This window comes from Aotus nancymaae, unplaced genomic scaffold (assembly GCF_030222135.1).
Source record: "Aotus nancymaae isolate 86718 unplaced genomic scaffold, 86718_ANA_hifiasm-v0.15.2.pri h1tg000018l, whole genome shotgun sequence".
Lineage (NCBI taxonomy): Eukaryota > Metazoa > Chordata > Mammalia > Primates > Aotidae > Aotus > Aotus nancymaae.
Window position 1 is genome coordinate 8,733,839 of NW_026988430.1, and position 22,029 is coordinate 8,755,867.

A 22,029-nucleotide genomic window follows, 5' to 3' on the forward strand; every position below is an offset into this window, starting at 1 on the left:
AAGGGATGTTTTAAAAAAATTTCGCTTTAGGGGGCCGGGTGCAGTGGCTCACACCTGTAATCACAGCACTTTGGGAGGCCAAGGTGGGCAGATCACCTGGGGTCGGGAGTTCAAGACCAGCCTGACAAACATGGAGAAACCCTATCTCTACTAAAAATAGAAAATTAGCCAGGTATGGTCACGTATACCTATAATCCCACCTACTTGAGAGGCTGAGGCAGGAGAATTGCTTGAACCTGGGAGGCGGAGGTTGCAGTGAGCCGGGATCGCTCATTTGCGCTCCAGCCTGGGCAACAAGAGTGAAACTCTGCCTCAAAAAAAATTTTTTTTTCTCTTCAGTCTCTTATATTTTAGAACAGTCCCCTCACCTCTTTTTCTTCCTATGACAGTGACTTGTTGAAGAGGTTGTCTTGTAGAATGTCCCACTATGAATTTGTCTAATTGTTTCCTTGTGGCTGATCACACACATTTTGAGAGTGGGGATATTGGGTCTTATTTATCTTTGCTCTCACAACATACAATGTTTTGTGCCTAATACATTCTCAGTTGATGCTGATTGAATGAGTATATAATTTTCTATAAAGATACTATCCTCAGAGTGGTACAGCACTCACTGTTTGTATATATAAGGAGTGAGAATTGTAAGTTTACTTATTTCAAGTCAGAAATATAATTCCCTCTTAAAGCTGTCGTGTTTTAAAAAGTGTGGTAATGGCAGTATGTTTATTATCCCTTGTAACATCTAAAGCCCTCTGAGTTTTAGAACAGCTCCAGCTTCCATATTTTATTACATTAGGGAATGATGCAGATTTTTTGTGTATTTTGAAAAATTTGAACTATATGCCTTTCCCTCCCTTCTTTTTCCTTTTCCTGCCAGAAACGAGAGTACAAATTCAAGAGTCCGTGAGAGGAAAAGATGTTTTCATCATCCAAACTGTTTCAAAGTGAGTATCCAGCAAAAATGTTGCTTTCTGGGTTTCTGTTTAGGCATGACTGTTTAAAATAGTGATTGATGGCTAGCCAGGAAGAGTTATGATAGTCTTAAAATTAGTATCTCTTACCAATTTAGAATTTAGAAAACTAAGTTTTCTGACGTAACTGCTGATTTTTACATGTTCTTTCAGTGTTATGATTTTGGTTTTTTTTGTTTGTTATTGAGATGGAGTCTTGCTCTGTCGCCCAGGATGGAGTGCAGTGGCATGATCTCAGTTTACTGCAGCCTCCATCTCCTAGGTTCAAGCGATTCTCCTGTCTCAGCCTCCCGAGTAACTGGGACTACAGGTGCACACGGGCATGCCTGGTTAATTTTTTTGAATTTTAGCAGAGACAGGGTTTCACTGTCTTGCCCAGGCTGGTCTCGAACTCCTGAGCTCAGGCAATCCACCTGCCTTGACCTTCCAAAGTGGTGGGATTACAGGCATGAGCCACCGCACCAGGCCCAGTGTTCTTAAAGGGTGGAAATAACCAAGTATTGGAGTAGAGGTTCTTAATGATAATAGTTTCTATTAAGTTTCCTAACAATTAATAGCCAGAATTTTGTAAAACTTGAAGGGAAGCATTTCTAGTTCCCTCCTCTCCCCAAAAGAAACAGAGGCTAAGGGAGGAGGGTTCTTTAAGCTTTTATTGCATATAAAAGTGAGCATTACTTATTGTTTTGTTGCATAAATTAAATTAGCTGAAAGGATAAAAGACTGTACTGAAGGAATGTGTATTCCTGTCTAGTGTGACCTTTGACATGCCTGTATTCTGGAAATTGTTTAGTCACATATGTGTAAGCTGGAGTGTAAGATTCAGTGCAGTGAAGCTGTCTCTGGCACTCTGGAAGGGAGGGTGATTTTTTTTTCTTTCTTTTTTTCTTTTTCTTTTTTCTTAGAAGTAGGATCTTGCTGTGTTGCTCAGGCTGGAGTGCAGTGGTGAGATCATAGCTCACTGCAGCCTCAAACTCCTGGACCTAAACTATCCTCCTGCTTCAGCCTCCCAAGTAGCTGGAGCTACAGGGATGCACCACCATGTTCACCTAATTTTTTCATTTTTTGTAGAGGTGGAGGTCTCACTATGTTGCCCAGCTGGTCTCAAACTTTTGGCCTCAAGTGATCCTCCTGCCTGGACCTCCTGTATTGCTGGAATAGCAATATAGGAGGTGAGCCTGTTGCACCTGGCCTTAAAGTCCCACTTTCCGTTGTGCGTTTGTCCGCAGATGACCCCAAAAGCTTCTGTGTATGAAGTTCTTTGCTCAGAACAATTTTTAATGTCTCGAAATCAGTTTGTCTAGTGCATTATTTTTTAGCTTAGAGAGTCTGAAAGTTGCTGCATGCTTAATTTGTGTATATGTATATATCATAAATACCAACGAAAGGGAAGAAGAGGGAAATTTCGGCTTGGAACACACATTTTTTCACCTAAATTTTGATCATTTTCTGTCCTGGTCTTTGGTTCATTGGGATGAAGTCATAAAACCCCCATCTCTCCTTGGAAGAGGAGTGGCAAGGAGACCTGTCCTTGCATCCCGTTGACCTGGTAAACAAGTATGCTCTGAAGGAGGGAGGATGTGGGGTGCCTTTGCCATGGTGCCCTGGCTTCACCTTCTGCTGTGACACCTGGGATTCTCAGCAGAGCTAGAGGTGGGGGTGCTGAGTGCTAACTGCCCCTGCTGCTGCTGCTCTCCTCTTTCCCAGGCCTGCCACCAAGCCAGGGTGCTAGTAGAGGACTCACCTGTGCCCACATCTTACCCTTCACCTCAAGCATTGAGGTAGGGAAGGTGCGGGCACAGAACAACTTACACTGCTTCTGGCTCCTTGGTGTCTGTGGTACTTTTTTTTTTTCTTTGAGACGGAGTTTTGCTCTCGTTGCCCAGGCTGGAGTGCAATGGTACGATCTCGGCTCACTGCAACCTCTGCCTCCTGGTTCAGGTGGTTCTCCTGCCTCAGTCTCCTGAGTAGCTGGGATTACAGGCTTGTGCCAGCACACCCAGCTAATTTTGTATTTGTAGTAGAGATGGGATTTCTTCATGTTGGTCAGGCTGGTCTCGAACTCACAACCTCAGGTGGTCTGCCTGCCTTGGCATCCCAAAGTGCTAGGATTACAGGTGTGAGCCACCGTGCCTGGCTGTCTATGGTACTTTTATCTCCTTAGAGACAAGTGTGATTCCACTGGATAAATGCACAGAGGTTGTTTGGATTACCCAAGGGGATGAGTAGGCATTGAGAGCTCCCCTGGACTTAGAAGTTAGGACTTCAGAAGGGTGACTGCTGATCCATCTCATTTTTAAGTCCTTTTAGTTCTTTATTTTTGTGCATTTCAACACTTATCCTGTGCCCTTGCCCTTTGTCAGTTTTGTATTCCTCTAATCAGAACCACTTAGTACCCCTTTCATTTTCTCTCTGTGTCTCATTTTGCATTGAGGTAAGCTTGTGTTAACTCGGGTTCTCAGTCTTGTCCATGTTGCAGAGTCTGGATGTCATGGTCTTCTTTGTGAAATACCATGAAATATCATTTAGTGTTGAGGGTCAGAGGTGGTGGCTCATGCCTGTAATCCTAGCACTTTGGGAGGTTGAAGTGGGCAGATCACTTGAGGCCAGGAGTTTGACACTAGCCAGGGCAACATGGTGAAACCCTGTCTCTACTAAAAATACAAAAAAATGGCCAGGCGCAGTGGCTCATGCCTGTAATCCCAGCACTTTGGGAGGCCAAGGTGGGTGGATAACGAGGTCAGGAGTTCAAGACCAGCCTGGCCAACATGGTGAAACCCCGTCTTTAATAAAGACACAAAAAATTAGCTGGGTATGATGGCACACGCCTGTAATCTCAGCTACTCAGGAGGCTGAGGCAGGAGAATTGCTTGAACCTGTGTGGCAGATGTTGTAGTGAGCCAAGATTGCGCCACTGTACTCCTGCCTGGGCAACAGAGTGAGACTCTGTCTCAAAAAAAAAAAAATTAGCTGGCCATGGTTTCGAGTGCCTGTAGTCTCAGCTACTCAGGTGGCTAATGCATGAGAATTGCTTGAACTGGGGAGGCAGAGGTTGTAGTGAGCTGAGATTGTGCCACTGCATTCCAGCCTGGGTAACAGAGCAAGACTCCATCTTTTTTTAAAAAAAAAAAAAAAAAAAAAAAGGCCAGGAGCAGTGGTTTATGCCTGTAATCCCAGCACTTTGGGAGGCCGAGGTGGGCAGATCATGAGGTCAGGAGTTGGAGGGCCAACATGGCGAAACCCTGTCCCTACTGAAGATACAAAAATTAGCTGGGCATGGTGGTGCATGCCTGTAATCCCAGCTACTTGGGGGGCTGAGGTATGAGAATCGCTTGAACCCACGAGGCAAAGGTTGCAGTGAGCTGAGGTCGTGCTACTGCACTCCAGCCTGGGTGACAGAGTAAGACTCCATCTCAAAAAAAAAAGATTTAGGGTTGTCAGATACATCTTATACTTCATTTTACTCCAGATTAGTGGTAGTGCCAAAAATAAAAGAGAAATTTAGAATTAAGAAAATTCCATCCATTAACTGAAGTTTTCCTATAATTCAAACAAGGCTTTCCTTATTTGAGTTCGGTCATGGAATGCCTTGTTCCAGCTCACAGAACAATGGTGCTCTGGGAGTGTGGTTTCGGAGTGTTGGGGTGACTTCATTTCTATGTCAGTTCCTCTACTCTTATCCTTCCCATAGAATACTTTTCTGAAATTCTTTTTTTCTGAGTGAATTAACACAGGATGAAAGTCTTTTAACTCATCAGATGTCAGACTTGTTGTTGGATAGAGATGGAGAACCTACTTACTCAAATGTTCTGTGTTCCCATTCACTTCTTCATTCATTAACAAATATTTATTTTGAATGTCTACAATATGGGAGTTACAGTTAGTTACACATAAGCGAGATACCTTCATGATTAAAACAGAGAAAGATCCTTGTCCTGGTAGAGTTTATATTCCAGTGAAGGAGAACATACAGTGAGCATAATAAATAAATAAATAATCTAGAAGGTGATGACTACTTTGGAAAAAAAGTAAGACAGCATGGTGAGATGACGGTGGCAAAAGGGCAGAGAGAGGCAGACAGGGTAGGCCACAGAGAAGATGAGGGAGAGAGCCAGGTGACTAGGTGGGGAGGAAAGCCTTGCAGGCAGTGGGAACACCTAGAGCAAGGCCCTCAGTGGTGTGAGCTGCCTGTGGGAGGACTGACCAGGGTCCGATGTGGCCGGACACGACAGGGGGGCAGATCCTCAAGTTTGGACTGGAGTTGTAAATTTGAGAGTTGCCACCATCTATAAAGCTACAAAATTAGATGAGAAGCCCAAAGGAAGAGAGGAAATAGAAGGAGAGTAGACATGAGCAAGTCCTGGGATATGAGGTTGGGGAGAAGAGGAATCAGCAAAAGAAACCAAGGGTGAAAGGAGGAGATGAGAGAGGGGCATTCTGGAAGCCAAGTGACCGTGGATGTAGATGTGGCTGCATGGAGGCCACTGATGACCTTTGTGAAAACAAAGCTTCACTGGACTATTTGGGAGGGAATAAGAGTAGATAAATTAGAGATAATGTAGACAACTTTCTTGAGATGGACAACAAAGGGGAGCAGAGAGGAGAGTGGTTATGAGTCATGTTAATGGAAGTAACAGAATGTTTGTGGCCAATGGGTAATCAGTGCTGGAGGCAGGAAAGGAGAGAGAATTGCTGACATAGGTGTGCCATTTGGAGGGATTAATTTTAGGGTGACTGTTGTGGAAATTTTCTCTCATGACTGATGGCAGGCCGACTCCTGGGGCACAGATGCACGTAGTGGGAGCTTGTGGACACGCTCCTCTGATGGAGTACTTACGTAGGGTTGTCAGTTGAGAGCGGATGGTGGGGGACCTTATGGAGGCCTGAGAAAAGAGAAATTTGTTGGTTGTTTTTTTCTGCCTTGCACCTTAGGTTGCGTAAAGGCATGAGTAACACACTGCTAACACTTTCTGGAACAGAAAAATACTGTGTCGTAGATCCCTTGATGGGATTTGCTGTGTCTTGGTTACAGGGATGTGAACACCACCATCATGGAGCTCCTGATCATGGTGTATGCATGTAAGACCTCTTGTGCCAAGAGCATCATCGGCGTGATACCCTACTTTCCTTACAGCAAGCAGTGCAAGATGAGAAAAAGAGGCTCCATTGTCTCTAAATTGCTGGCTTCCATGATGTGCAAAGCTGGTAAGAATGGCAGATGTTTCACAATTAATTGGGGGCCTGGGAGTTTTATTTATTCTCTCTTTTTTTAAGACAGGGTCTTGCTCTGTCACCCAGGTTGGAGTGCAGTGGTGTGATCATAGCTCACTGCAGCTTGAACTCCTGGGGTTAAGCAGTCCACCTCAGTCTCCCAAGTAGCTAGGACTGTAGGTGCGCACCACCCTGCCTGCTAATTTTTAATTTTTTTGTACAGATGAGGTCTCACTATGTTGTCCAGGCTGGTTTTGAACTGCTGGCCTTAAGGGATCCTTCTGCGACAGCCTCCCAAAGTGCTGAGATTATAGTCATGAACCACCATACCCTGCTGGAGTTTTATTTTTACCTTAGAAATGTCAAAGTAATGGCTGGGCACTATGGCTCACACCTGTAATCCCAGTGCTTTGAGAAGCCATGTGGGATAATCTTTGAACTCCTGGGCTCAAGTGATCCTCCTGAGTAGTTGGAAACTACGGGCATATACTACTGTGCCTGCCTAGATAGGCATGTTTTGTAAAATATATATATTATTCTGTGTTAGGCATTTTCAGATAACATCCTAAGTATTTTTCCTGTGTTTCTAAATAACCTTCATAGTTGTTATTGTGTATATGTGTTGATATGAGTGTGTGTGCTTGTATAAGTGTATATGATTTTTTAAATTTAAATTTTATTTTATTTATTTATTTTTTTTGAGGCAGAGTCTTGCTCTGTTGTCCAGTCAGATTGCAGTGGTGTCATCTCAGCCCACTGCAACCTCTGCCTCCTGGGTTCAAGTGATTCTTGTGCCTCAGCTTCTCAAGTAGCTGGGACTTATAGGCACCTGCCACCACATCCAACTAATTTTTGTATTTTTAGTAGAGATAGGGTTTTGCCATGTTGGCCAGGCTGGTCTCAAACTCCTGACTTCAAGTGATCCATCTGCTTTGGCCTCCTAAAGTGCTGGGATTACAGATGTGAGCCACTGTGCCCAGCCTGAATGTATATGATTTTAGAAGGTATGTATTACAGAGTGTTTACACAGAGAGAATAGAATAAAAGTCCCCATATCACTGCATTTTAACATAGGTACTTATTGTAGAATAAACTTTTTTTTTTTGAGATGGAGCCTTGTTTTTTTTTTCGAGACGGAGCCTTGCTCTGTTGCCTAGGCTGGAGTACAGTGGTGTAGTCTGGGCTGGAGTGCAGTGGCACAATCTCAGCTCACCACAACCTCCACCACCTGGGTTCAAGCAATTCTCCTGCCTCAGCCTCCTGAGTAGCTGGGATTACAGGCACATGCCACCACACCCAAATAATTTTTTTTTTTTTTTTGAGACAGGGTCTCACTCTGATGCCCAAGCTGGAATGCAGTGGCATGATCTTGGCTCACTGCAACCTCCGCTTCCTGGGTTCAAGCAATTCTTCTGCCTCAGCCTCCCGAGTAGCTGGGATTGCAGGCACTCGCCACCACATCTGGCTAATTTTTGTATTTTTAATAGAGATATAATTTCACCATGTTGGCCAGGCTGGTCTCGAACTCCTGACCTCAGGTGATCCCACCCACTTGGGCTTCCCAAATTGCTGGAATTACAGGTGTGAGCCACTGTGCCCAGCCCGGAATAAACTTTCTAAGATAGTTTTTAAAGAAAGGCAAACGTAAAACAAAAATTTAAAAACTAGGCCAGGCACAGTTGTTCATACCCGTAATCCCAGTACTTTGGGATGCTGAGTTGGGTGGATCACCTGAGGTCAGGAGTTCGAGACCAGCCTGACCAACATGAAGAAACCCCGTCTCTACTAAAAATACAAAATAACTGGGCGTGGTGGCGCGTGCCTGTAATCCCAGCTACTCAGGAGGCTGAGGCAGAAGAATTGCTTGAATTCGGGAGGTGGAGGTTGTGGTGAGCCAAGATTGCACCATTGCATGCCAGCCTGGGCAACAAGAACGAAACTCTGTCTCAGAAAAAAAAAATTTTTTAAACTCAAACTGCAGCAACCTCAGGAGCCTACCCCATTGCAAACACCATAACAGGCAGCTGGTGAGGGGAGCAGGTTTATGTGTTGAATCTTCAGGAAAGGGCCCGTCTTGTTTTCCAGCCTTGCTTGGTGGGCCACCAGGCTTACTTTCACGTTGTTTGGGGCAAGTAATGCTTTAAACAATTTTTTTTTTTTTTTTTTTTTTTTGAGACGGAGTTTCGCTCTTGTTACCCAGGCTGGAGCGCAATGGCGCGATCTCGGCTCACCGCAATCTCCGCCTCCTGGGTTCAGGCAATTCTCCTGCCTCAGCCTCCTGAGTAGCTGGGATTACAGGCACGCGCCACCGTGCCCAGCTAATTTTTTGTATTAGTAGAGACGGGGTTTCACCATGTTGACCAGGATGGTCTCGATCTCTTGACCTCGTGATCCACCCGCCTCGGCCTCCCAAAGTGCTGGGATTACAGGCTTGAGCCACCGCGCCCGGCCTAAACAATTTTTTTATATTGAATTTTCCTTACACTTTTCTGGTGATTGTTAACAATGGGAGTGAGGTTTTCTGTTTTCTCCAATTTCCAATTTCCAGGCTGATGCAGTTTGTCTTGACATCTTGTTTTGTTTTGTTTTGTTTTTCCGCAGGTATCAGTCCTGTTGCCCAGACTGGAGTGCAGTGGTGTGATCACTGCTCACTGTAGCCTTGACCTCCTGGGTTCAAGCAATCCTCCCATCTCAGCCTCCAAAGTAACTGGGGAATACAGACATGCACCACCATACCTGGCCAGTTTTTTGTATTTTTAGTAGAAATGGGGTCTCACCATGTTACTCAGGCTGTTTTCAAACTCATGGGCTCAAGTGATACTCCTGCCTTGGCCTTCCAAAGTGCTGGGATTATAGGCATGAGCCACCACACCTAGCTGACTTGTTATCTTAAGATTGGGCTTTGCTATGCCTGTTAAAGAAACTTCAAGAAGATGTGATCTGCTCTAACAGAATTTTTAAAGACTTTTTTCTGTATTACTATTATCTTTGCTATGTCAAGACTATTTTTTATTTATTTTTTTGAGCCAGAGTCTCACTCTTGTCCAGGCTGGAGTGCAGTGGCATGATCTCAGCTTACTGCAACCTCTGCCTCCTGGGTTCAAGTGATTCTCCTGCCTCAGCCTCCCTAGTAGCTGAGATTACAGGCACATGCTACCACTCCTGGCTAATTTTTGTATTTTTAGTAGAGATGGGGTTTTACCATGTTGGGCCAGGCTGATCTCGAATTCCTGGTGATCCGCCTGCCTTGGTCTCCCAAAGTGCTGGCATTACAGGCATGAGTCATTGCACCTGACCAAGACTTTAAATTGATGTGAAAATCATGCATTTCACAGTACTGAAAAAAAAAGTCTGAAAAATATAAGTGCTGAGTTTTTATGATGGTAGAATAATTTTTTTTTTTGAGACCAAGTCTTACCCTTTTGCCCAGGCTGATGGAAAGTGCTGCAATCTTGGCTCATTGCAACTTCTGTCCTCCAGGTTCAAGTGATTCTCCTGCCTCAGCCTCCTGAGTAGCTGGAATTACAGGCACGCACCACCATGCCTGGCTAATTTTTATATTTTTAGTAGAGATGGGGTTTCGCCATGTTGGCCAGACTGGTCTTGAACTCCTGACCTCAGGTGATCCACCTGCCTCAGCCTCCAAAGTGCTAGGATTACAGGCGTGAGCCACCGTGCCCAACCAGCAATTTTATTTTTATTTTATTTGTTTATTTATTTATTTATTTATTGAGATGGAGTTTCACTCTTGTTGGCCAGGCTGGAGTGCAATGGCATGATCTTGGCTCATGACAACCTCCACCTCCCAGGCTCAAGCAATTCTGCTTCAGCCTCCCGAGTAGTTGGGATTACAGGTGCCTGCCACCACACCTAATTATTTGTATTTTTAGTAGAGATGGGGTTTCACCATGTTGGCCAGGCTTGTCTCAAACTCCTGACCTCAGGTGATCCACCCATCTTGGCCTACCAAAGTGCTGGTATTATAGGTGTGAGCCACCGCACCCGACCTTATTTTTTATTTTTTTGAGACAGGGTGTCACTCTATCATCCACACTGGAATGCAGTGGCTCTATCTCAGCTCATTTGCAGCCTTGACCTTCTGGGTTGAAGCGATTCTCCCACCTCAGCCTGGGAGAGTAGCTGGAACTACAGGCATGTGCCACCATGCCTGGCTAATTTTTGTAGCTTTTGTAGAGATGGGGTTTTGCCATGTTGCCCAGGCTGGTCTCAAACTCCTGAGCTCAAGCAGTCTGTCAGCCTTAACTTCCCAAAGTGCTGGGATTACAGATGTGAACTGCCGTGCCAGGCCATGAAAGCAATTTTTAAATAGTAACTTATTAAATATAGTATTATGTGTAGTACTTATTTCATATAGTGCAACTTATTTTAAACTATTTATAGGCTGGGTACAGTGGCTCATGCCTGTAATCCCAGTACTTTGGGAGGCTGAGGCAGGAGGATTACTTGTGTTCAGGAGTTCGAGACCAGCCTGGCCAACATGATGAAAACTTGTCTCTAGTAAAAATGCAGAATTAGCCCGGCATGGTGGCGTGCACATGTATTCCCAGCTACTTTCGAGGCTGAGGTGAGAGGATCGCTTGAGCCTGGGAGTTCAAGGCTGCAGTTAGCTATGATGCCACTGCACTCCAGCCTGGATGACGGAGTAAGATCCCATCTCAAAAAAAATAAAAACAAAAACAAAGAAAACTATTTATGTACTTGTGTCTGCTTTATTTTTAAAGGTCTAACTCATCTTATTACTATGGATTTACACCAGAAGGAAATTCAGGGCTTCTTCAACATTCCTGTTGATAATTTAAGAGCATCTCCCTTCTTATTACAGTATATTCAAGAAGAGGTGAGCTAGCTCAAACTTTTTTATTTCAATATTCTGATTAAGGTTGAAAGATGTATTTCCATTTCCTTAGGGCATCCCTAAAGGATTGAAACTTGATGTATTCTACTTAAAGTACCATTATACTTTATAGATATAGTCCTATATATTATAGAATTCTGAATCTGCAATTTGTTTCTTTAGTTAAGCTCTTAAAATTGCTTTTTCTTTTGGACCTCAAGTACCTAGAATTGGACTATATGATTGTAATGAGTAATTTACCCTCATTACTAGTCTATGCTTGGTCCTGGTCCTGTTTTACATATCCATCTATCCATCCTGTCTCTCTGTCCATCCAGTTATGATAGTCAGCATCTATGATCCCACCTCCCAGCAAGAAAACTAGAATCATCATAATGACTTAGAGCTGCTCATGGGCTCCTTCTCTGTCCTATCCCCTGCCTCCTTCCACCTAGGGAACCACTGCCCTCAAGCAACGTTGAATTTGTCAAATGCTTTTTCTGTATCAGTGGAGATGATCATGTTTTTTTCCCTTCATTCTATTAATGTGGTTTATTACATTGATTTTTCTCATGTTGAACCACCTTTGCATCCTGGGATAAATCAGACATTTAATTCTAATATAGTTACATTTGTCTTTCTTTGATATGAGTTAGCACTTTTGCGACTTACTATTTAAGAAGGCTTTTAAAATTTTAATTTATATTGTACTTAGCTATTTTGCTGTTAGCTGTTTTTCTTATATAAACTATTTCTCTCTTTAATAACTTTTCTAGAGAACTTTTTGCAGTACTATATTTAAAAGATGGCAGTTTATAGATTTCTAAGGAACTTCTTTCTGGTAAGAATACAGGGCTTCCTCATTCTCCAGCAATTGAAATAAGCCCTTAGAGAGAAAATGAATTTAAGTATTTTTGAAAGAGAAAAATGTAAAATATTCTGTTTTTTTTTTTCTTTAAAGTTATATACAGGAAACATAAAAATTCTAGGCTGGGAGCAGTGGCTGACACCTATAATCCTAGCACTTTGGGAGGCTGAGGCGGGTGGATCACTTGAGGTCAGGCGTTCAGACCAGCCCGACCAACATGGTGAAACCCTGTCTCTACTAAAAATACAAACTTAGCCAGGCGTGGTGGCATGCACCTATAATCCCAGTTACTTTAGAGGCTGAGGCAGGAGAGTTGCTTGAACCCGAGAGGTGGAGGTTGCAGTGAGCCAGGATTGTGCCACTGCACTCCTGCCTGGGTGACAGAGCGAGACTCTGTCTCAAGAAAAACAAAAAAGAAAACACAAATAGTCTAATAAATTCAGAAAATAATACAGACTTTAATTTTTACCTGGAAAATTTTTCGTTGTTTTGAGATAGGTTCTTTCTCTGTCACCCAGGCCGGAGTGCTGTGGTGCCATCATAACTCACTAAAACCTTGAACTCCTGGGTTCAAGAGATTTCTCCCACCCTAGCCTCCTGAGTAGCTGAGACTAGAGGTATGCCACCACACCTAGCTAATTTTTAAAAAATATTTCTAGAGTTACAGTCTTGCTGTGTTGCCCAAGCTGGTCTCAGACTCCTGACCTCAAGCGTTCCTCCTGCTTCGGCCTCCCAAAGCAGTGTAATTACAGGTGTGAGCCACTGTGCCTGGCCTAATTTTACCTGAATATTATTCTCAGTTGGGAGAGAAGGTGAGATAAAATCGGCAACTGTCTTGATAAGGAAGGATGAAGAGGTTTAGGCAGATAGAGGGTGAGAAGGTGAGCACTGAATTTTGTTCAGTTAGCAACTAGCAACATGGAGAAACCTGTCATTTTAGAAGAAATAGAGCAGTCACTATAGACTTGTATGGGTTGCTGTCCACATCTTGTGGTTTTAGGGGTTGTTTCCACTCAAGATAAAGGCATGTCGTGTGCCAATGTCTCAAGGCACAAATGGCGATAGCACCTCTTGAGGGATGCCCTGTGGGTGATCCTGAAGAACGAAGGCTGGGGCACCCTTATGCTGGTTGCAAGGGCAGGCTGGAAGCCTAACCCTAGTTATTGCCTATAGTGCTGGCTTCTACCTCAGGATGACACTGCCTTCTACCTGAAAAAAAAAATACGCATTTCAGGTTCATTATTGAGAAGAAGTCAAGGCTAGATGTGGTGACCCACACCTATAATCCCAGCACTTTGAGAGACCGAGGAGGTTGGATTAGTTGAGCCCAGGAGTTCAAGACCATCCTCGGCAAGATGGTAAAACACTGTTTCTACAAAGAATACAAAAATTAGCCAGATGTGGTGGTGCATGCCTGTAGTCCCAGCTACTCGGGAGGCTGAGAAGTGGGAGGATTGCTTGAGCCTGGGAGATTGAGGCTTCCCAGGAGGTCGAGGCAGCAGTGAGCCGTGAGCTGAGCGACAGAGTGAGACCTTGTCTCAAAAAAAAAAAAAAAAAAAAGTCAGGATTGGCCTCTCTGACAACATTTATGAATCAGCAAACTGGGGAAATGGTTTTATTTTTGATGTTGAGCTAACAGTGATGACATTTTAGTGATAACATTTTAGTTTTAAAATTTTCTGTCATTCTTTCAGAAAAAATTTATTTAAACTATAAAAATTAAATACTAGACTGATCACAGTGGCTCACGCCTGTAATTCCAGTACTTTGGGAGGCCGAGGCAGGCAGATCACAACGTCAGGAGTTTGAGATCAGCATGGCCAACATGGTGAAACCCTGACTCTACTAAAAATACAAAATTAGCTGGGCGTGGTGGTCTGTGCCTGTAATGCCAGCTACTCGGGAGGCTGAGACAGGAGAATCACTTATATTTGGAAGGTGGAGGTTGCAGTGAGCTGAGAGTGAGCCATTGCACTCTAGCCTGGGCAATATGGCGAGACTCCATCTCAAAAAATAAAATAAAATAAAATAAATACTCTATGGGAACTTAGTGTTAAAAAGGAATTTTTGTCGTATTGTCCTTTTTTTTGGAGACAGAGTCTCGCTATGTCACCCAGGCTGGAGTGCAGTGGTGTGATTTTGGCTTACTACAACCTCTGCCTCCTAAGTTCAAGCAAGCATGTCTGGCTAATTTTTGTATTTTTAGTAGAGGTGGAGTTTCACCTTGTTGGCCAGGCTGGTCTTGAACTTCTGAACTCCACTGATCTGCCTGCCTCAGCCTCACAAAGTGCTGGGATTTCAGGCGTGAGCTACCACTCCTGGCCTGTATTGCCTTTTTATAGTATGCGTATCTTGTCTTTCTTATTTTCTTATGTTAGAGCTTCTTAAAGCAGCGGGGTAGATACTCATGTTTCACTCAATCTAAGGTGCTGTCAGTCCAGCCTTACATTATTTTATGTCACCAAGAAAGAGGAAAACACTACTAATTATACCGTAGCACTGTGCCTTCTTGTCACTTAGTGATCTTATTCTGCAGGTTTTGATGCTGACACTTTCCTCTCTGATAACTCTTACTTTCTGTATCTCTTGTGTTTGTCACTGGAATTTAAGCACCTTCTGCCAGACTCGGAAAATTCTAGTATTAGGATGCTTGTTGCCTTGAAACTTTTGCCATCTATTCTGAAAGCATCTGGCAGTGTCTGTTGCCTTCCACTGCATTGCTGGGCATGTGTCAGGCAGTCCTCTTCCGGTTCAATCCTTTTCACAGTTTCACCTACTGGTAGGGATCTTCCTTTCCTAAGTTTCATGTAGCATTTGATTGTTGCCTTGCAAGAAAATGTAGAATTGTATCATTTTTCCAGTGATGAATATTTGATTTGTGAATATCAAATTACACTCTGATGGTCTCTTCCTGTGTCTTTCTGCATACACAGTAATTTTTCTTTCTTTCTTTTTTTTTGACACGGAATTTTGCTCTTGTTGTGCAGGCTGTAGTGCAAGGGTGCGATCTCAGCTCACCGCAACCTGTACCTCTCAGATTCAAGTGATTCTTCTGCCTCAGCCTCCCAAGTAGCTGGGATTACAGGCATGTGCCACCACCCCTGGCTAATTTTTTCTATTTTTTTTAGTAGAGATGGAGTTTCCCCATGTTTGTCAGGCTGGTCTCCAACTCCTGACCTCAGGTGATCCATCTGCCTTGGGGCCTCCCAAAGTGCTGGGATTACAGGCACGAGGCATCGTGCCCAGCCAGTTTTTCATTTTAATGAAAAGAATCATAGTGATTCTTTCTGGAGACATTATGATTATGATTATTATTATTATTGTACTTTGGGCTCTGGGGTATATGCATGTGCACATCCTGCATCCTGCAGAATTGTTGCATAAGTACATACATGCCACATCCCCCCCTCCCCACCAACCCCGTTGCCTATATCAGGCATTTCTCCCAGAGTTATCCCTCCCCATTCGCCCTACCCTCTGCTGTCCCTCCCCTCCCCTCCCCTCCCCTCCCCTCCCCTCTACCTCCCCACCTAACCCAGTGAGTGTTGTTCCCTTCCCTGTGCCCAAGTGTTCTCATTATTTATCACCTGCCTATGAGTGAAAACATGAGGTGTTTGGTTTTTTGTTCTTGTGTCAGTTTGCTGAGAATGATGGTTTTTAGATTCATCCATGTCTCCACAAAGGACACGAACTCGTCATTTTTTATGGCTGCATAGTATTCCATGGTGTATATGTGCTACATTTTCTTTGTCCAGTCTATCATTGATGGGCATTTGGGTTGATTCCAGGTCTTTGCTATCGTAAACAGTGCTGCAACGAACATACGTGTACCTGTGTCTTTATAATAGAACGATTTATAATCCTTTGGGTATATACCCAGTAATGGGATTGCTGGGTCAAATGGAATTTCTATTCCTAGATCCTTGAGGAATCGCCACACTGTCTTCCATAATGGCTGAGCTAGTTTACACTCCCACCAGTGTAAAAGTGTTCCTTTTTCTCCACATCTTCTCCAGCATCTGTTGTCTTCTGGAGACATTTTAAATGGCAGTTAAACTCAGCCTGAATAGAACAAGTGGTGCCTGTGCCTCACTTGAAGTGAGGCCCATAGGAGTGCTGTGGCCTCTGTGCATGTGAAGGAAATAAAAAGCACATCCCAGCTGCTGTGGGACACTGCCCGACGTGAGACATCTCAATTTTGGGGATATTAATATAGGACAAAAAGTGGTTTCATATTGATTAAATATAGTGCATGTTTTTTACTTTTTACATTTTTTTTTTTTTCATTTTTGCTATCAAATGACTGGCTCATCAGCTTGGATATAGTGCATGTTTTAAAACATAACTAAGTATTGTGGTGATAGCCTAGTAATCATTGGTGTGCACCAGGATTTTTCTTTTTTCTTTTTCTTTGTGTTTGAGATAGGGTCTTGCTCTGTCACCCATAGTAGAGTACAGTTGCGTGATCAACTTACTGCAGGCTTGACCTCCCGGGCACAAGCGATTCTCCCTCCTCTGCCCCCTAAGTAGCTGGGACCACAGGCTACTGATTTCTAGTGATTTCTCTGATTTCTAGTAAGATTGAGTATCTTATATATTTCTTTGGGGGCAAGGGGCAAGATTTCCCCATCTAAAATAGAGTTTTATCTTTTTGCCATGATTTTGAAGTTCACCATGACGTGTCTGGATGGATCTTTTTTCCATTTATCTCATTAGATACTCAGTGGGTCCCATCCATTCTTTGGGATTTTTTTTTTTTAGATGGAGTCTCACTGTGTCTCCTAGGCTGGAGTGCAGTGACACGATCTTGGCTCATTGCAACCTCCACTGCTTGGGTTCAAGCAATTCTCCTGCCTCAGCCTACAGAGTAGCTGGATTACAGGTGTGTGCCACTATGCCTGGCTAATTTCTTTTGCATTTTTAGTAGAGAAGGGGTTTCGCCATGCTGGCCAGGCTGGTCTTGGCTCAGGTGTTCTGCTCACCTTGGCCTCCCGAAGTGCTGGGATTACAATAGGCGTGAGACGCTGTGCCCAGCCATCTTTGGGAATTGTTTTTATCTGTTAAGTATTTCATTCCTTCTATTTCTTTTATTCTTTTCCTTTGGGAACCATTATATTTTAAAAGTTTGGGTCTAGTCTCTATAACTTTTAAAAACTTATTTTACTTTTTCATACTTATATATAGCTTTGTGGGGAACTTCCTTGGCTTGATCTTCTCTGGTTTGTTCTTAAAGTTGTGTTCATTCTGCTGTTGAGCCAGCCAGCTACTGAGTTTCTTTAGACCATAATCACTTCTTCTTCTTTAATTTCTTTTTGGTTCTTTTTCATGATAACTTGTTCTTTCTTGATGTATATAACTTCCCATTTTAACCTCTTTAGAGACAATAGATCTGTTTTTGTTAGAGTCCTTTCTTTTAGGTCCTTTAATTGTTTTATTAACTGTTTTCTTAGTTCTGTCTTTTCTTGTCTGGGTTTGGTAATGTTTAATGATGTTTGATGAGACAAGGAAGTACATGAAACAGTTCAGAAAGGCTGCCAGCAAAAATAATGCAAGTGCCCAAATGGAAACATATTTTAATGCCTTACTTCCTGAGAGTGTTGGATGAATTAGGCCTTCCTGTAGATATAGCTGAACCATGTGATTATGCTGGATGCAACTGTAGTAGATTCTTCACATTAATCATTTTTTTTGTTCATTTGCTAAGCAGTTATTATTTAGTGCTTGTTATGTGGTAGGCATTGTATTACACATGGTGCTAGATGTCATTAACTGCTTATAGTAAAATTCATTGGTGTAATTGTGAGAAAAAAGCAATAAGAATATAGTTAATATATTTTTTTAAAATAGTGATGGGCTGATTATCCTTTAACAAATTGGTTTCTTCAGCATGTTATGACTGCGATACGTTAAATAGCCATTTGTTTGGACTGCACTAATTTGGACTTTGACAGTCAGCTTATATTCAGAGTGAATTGGATATCCTTGTACTTTGAAATTACATGTAATTAGGATTCTTGTTGACTAGATATAGAAAGATATATAAAGATATATAAACATCTTTACACTGCATTATTGGTATTTGCTGGCAGGGATATGAGCTAATCACCAATTATTCCTACTTTTTTCTTAAAATAAATCTTCGTGGCTCACACCTTAGTAATATTTTTTCTTTTTTTTTTTTTTGGTTTTCACATTTTTATTGGAAGCCGGGAGAGGGCCCGCCTTGGTCAGTGGAGGTGCTCACAGGTTCTTCAGCCACTCCAGGCTGGGCCCCTTGGGGTCCTGGGGGTGGCTGGGTATGTCAGGCATGTTCCCATCATCGCGGACAGGCACTGGGTAGTTGTGGGGCGTGGCTTTGTTGATCATGACAGTACATGAAGTAGGGGCTGAGTTGGGGCAGAATTATAGCGAGGGTCCCGATGAAGAAGGACACGACCAGTACTAGCTCCTTGGCCCAAGCATTCGTGAAGAAGGCGCCGAGTCTCGTGGCCATCTTGGTCTCAGCGGCGGCGACAGCCAGTAATATTTTTTCATAGGTAGGTTCCTTTCTTCATTTTCCAAAGGAGAATTTTACTTTGAACTTTTTCTTTTTTTGGGAAACATTCAACTAACCTAGCATTTTTGGGTCTGTTGGAATTTACCGTTTCGTTGATTGTTGGAATAGCCTCTTAGAGACATGCAGTAAAGTCTGACTTCCTGTCCGTCACAGATCCCGGATTACAGAAATGCAGTAATCGTGGCCAAGTCTCCAGCCTCAGCGAAGAGGTAGGTGGGACTCTCACAACCTCTTTTTGGATCTACTTCTAAGTATTGTGTCCTTGATGAGTTCCAGGCATTCTAAATTGAACTTCAGTGGTCCCCAGTGATACGTCTTATTTTTCTTCCATGGATGGGTATTTTAAGATCGTTTTATCGACTCCATTTATTAAGTAAATATTTTAATTTCCTCTCTTTTTTCTAATCCTAATCCATGATGGCCAGACATATTTTTTAAGTTATCTTCTACTTACATTTTCTTTTATTTCTTTGTATTTTATTATTTTTTAAAATTTTATTTTTTTTTTTAGACGGAGTTTCGCTCCTGTTGCCCAGGCTATAGTGCAGTGGCACAGTGTTGGCTCACTGCAACCTCCACGTCCTGGGTTCAAGCGATTCTCCTGCCTCAGCCCCCCAAGTAGCTGGGATTACAGGTGTGCACCACCACATGCTGCTAATTATTGTATTTTTAGTAGAGATGGGGTTTCACCTTGTTGGTCAGGCTAGTTTCAAACTGCTGACCTCAGGTGATCCACCCGCCTTGGCCTCCCAAAGTGCTGGGATGACAGGTGTGAGCCACAATGCCTGGCCTTATTTTTATTTTTAATAGTAGAAACAGAGTTTTGCCATGTTGTTAGGCTAGTCTTGAACTACTGAAGCTCAAGTGATCCACCTACCCAGCTTAACCTCCCAAAGTTCTGGGATTACAGGCGTGAGCCACCATACCTAACCTCAATCATATTTCTTGACCAAAGCCATCCAGGTATGGGGAATATGTTCTAGTGTTTACCCCAGATCCAGATTGACAATCACTTCTCAATCTTCAAGTCTAGTGTTTACAATATTGGTGAATATTTACAGTACTGGCAAACAACTTTGTAGGTGTTTAGTGCCTCTTAATTGAGGAACTCAGAAATTGATTAACAGAATTTTATTCAGCTGACAGGCCAGTTATTTGTATATGTTAAAGGTGACACTTTATAAAACTGGCACAACCTGAGGCATACAAAAGAGGCAGGCTTGAGAGTCAGTAGAGTGACTTACATGTAACCTAGAGTAACCGATGTGTCACTAATACATACTTAAAATTGTATGTTGGTTGAGAGGATTTCATATACCAGTGTTTTGTGGAGAAGCTACCCCATGGTAGAGGGAAAGAACAAAATCACTTGTAGGAGTAAAGCCTTTTTCCTAAAAAGCCCTTTTAAAATTGTTTTCCAGTTAAATGCCTTTGGTCACTGGATTGTTGTTGAGTCCTGTGTAATGAAAGAAAGTGTAGGATGCCTCCACTCTAGGCCCATGGGCTGGCAGTATTGAAGGAGGGAGGAGAACTTGCACACAGTAAGCCATTGATTTACAAAGCATTTCACATAGGTCATTGGACATTATTAATTAAGAATAGCACTTTAATATGTGGACTTAGTATATTAAATAAAATAAATTGTCATTTGAAATAAAACCATTACATGGCTGTGTTCTTGTGGCTGACTTTCCCAACCCAGCCAGGCCTGTGTTCACCCAAGTAGCTGTGTCCTTCAAGTAGCTGTATCATCTGGTCTCCTCTCGTCCATTTGATTAAATTGTAAGAAACAGACTGAATTTTAGAATGTAAACTTTTCAAATAGCTTTTCCAAACATTTGTTCAAAGGCTGAATTAATTTTATTTAGTAATTTTTCTTTGATATACATGCTTTAAAAAAATTAAGGTGAAAAATCACACATGTACAATCATTTTAAAGTATGAAATTCACTGACATTTAGTGCATTCACAGGGTTGTGTAACCACCACCTGTCTCTTTTCAGAACATTTTCATCATCCCAAAAGAACACCTTGTACCCATTCAGCAATCGTTCCCTATCCCTTCACCCTCTGTCCCTTGGGAGCCACTAATCTGATTTCTGTTTTTGTTCATTTACCTATTCTGGACATTTCATGTAAATGGAATCACATAGTTTGTGGTCCTTTGTATCTGGTTTCTTTCACTTAGCATGTTTTCAAGATTTATCTATGGTGTAGCATGCAGTATCTCAGTCCTTTTGATTGCTGAGTAATATTGCATTGTATGTGTGTACTGCAGTTTATCCATTCATCTGTTGATGGACACTTATGTTGTTTTTACCTTTTGGCTATTATGAATAGTACTCCTGTGATTATTTATGTATTAGTTTCTGTGTAGACATAAGTTTTCGTTTCTTGTGGTTATCTATTAGGATTGGAATTGCTGGGTCATATAGCAGTTTTGTTTATGTTTTGAGGAACTACCAAGCTCTTTTCCACTGCAGCTGCCCATTTTACATTCCCACCAGCAGTGTATGAGGGTTCCAGTTTCTCCACATCCTCACCAACACTTATTCTCTGATTTTTTTCATTATAGTCATCCTAGTGGGTGTGAAATGATACCTTATTGTGGTTTTGATTTGTATTTCCCTAATGATTAATGACATTGATGTTGAGTATCTTTTTTTTTTTTAAATGAGATAAGGTCTTGCTATGTTGTCCAGGCTGGGCTCAAACTCCTGGGCTCAATCAATCCTTCTGCCTCAGTCTGCTGATCATATTTTTATGTGCCTTTTGGCCATTTGTGTATCTTTGGAAAAATGCCTGTTCACACTTTTTGCCCATTTAATAATTGGGTTGTCTTTTTGTTGAGTTGTAAGCACTCTTTATATATTCTACATACTAAACCTTTGTTAGATAAATGATTTACAGATACTTTATATCTTCAGATTGTCTTTTCACTTGATAGTGTTCTTTGACACAAAATGATTTTAATATTGATAAGGTTCAATTTATCTTTTTTATTTGTTATTGCCTCTGCTTCTGATGTTACGTCTAAGAATCCATTGGCCAGGTGCAGTGGCTCATTCCTGTAATCTCAGCACTTTGGGAGGCTGAGACAAAAGGATCACTTGACCCCAGAAGTTTGAGACCAGCCAGGGCAATATAGTGGACCTCGTTTCTAAAAAAAAAGAAAATTAATTGGGTGTAGTGGCATGTGTCTGTGGTTCTGGCTACTTGGGAGGCTGAGGTGGGAGGATTGTTTAAGCCCAAGAGGTCAAGGCTGCAGTGAGCCATGATTGCACCACTGCATTCCGGTCTGGTTGGCAGAGCCAGATCCTATCTCAAAAAAAAAAAAAAAAGAATCCATTGCCAAATCTGAGGTCATGAAGTTTACCTCTATATTTTCTCCTAATGCTCTTATATTTAGTTTTTTTTTTTTTTTTTTCTGAGATGGAGTCTTGCACTGTTGCCCAGGCTGGAGTGCAGTGGCATGATCTTGGCTCACTGCAACCTCTGCCTCCTAGGTTCAAGCAATTCTCCTGCCTCAGCCTCTTGAGTAGCTGGGATTACAGGCATGTGCTACCATGCC

The 22,029-nt window shown here is 42.4% G+C and overlaps 1 protein-coding gene and 1 pseudogene across 6 annotated transcripts in view; one reads left to right on the forward strand and one right to left on the reverse strand.

The window, feature by feature from the left end:
• Positions 1-22,029, forward strand: part of PRPSAP2 (phosphoribosyl pyrophosphate synthetase associated protein 2) — an 83,679-nt gene that overhangs the window by 25,926 nt on the left and 35,724 nt on the right. For all 6 annotated transcript variants that reach the window (XM_064378247.1, XM_012472065.3, XM_012472066.2 and 3 more), the window contains 4 exons: positions 878-944; positions 6,001-6,173; positions 10,922-11,037; positions 18,612-18,667. In XM_064378247.1, coding sequence (XP_064234317.1) covers positions 878-944; positions 6,001-6,173; positions 10,922-11,037; positions 18,612-18,667 — 412 coding nt within the window. The remainder of the gene's footprint in view (positions 1-877; positions 945-6,000; positions 6,174-10,921; positions 11,038-18,611; positions 18,668-22,029) is intronic.
• Positions 18,089-18,395, reverse strand: LOC135275743 (NADH dehydrogenase [ubiquinone] 1 alpha subcomplex subunit 3-like; annotated as a pseudogene).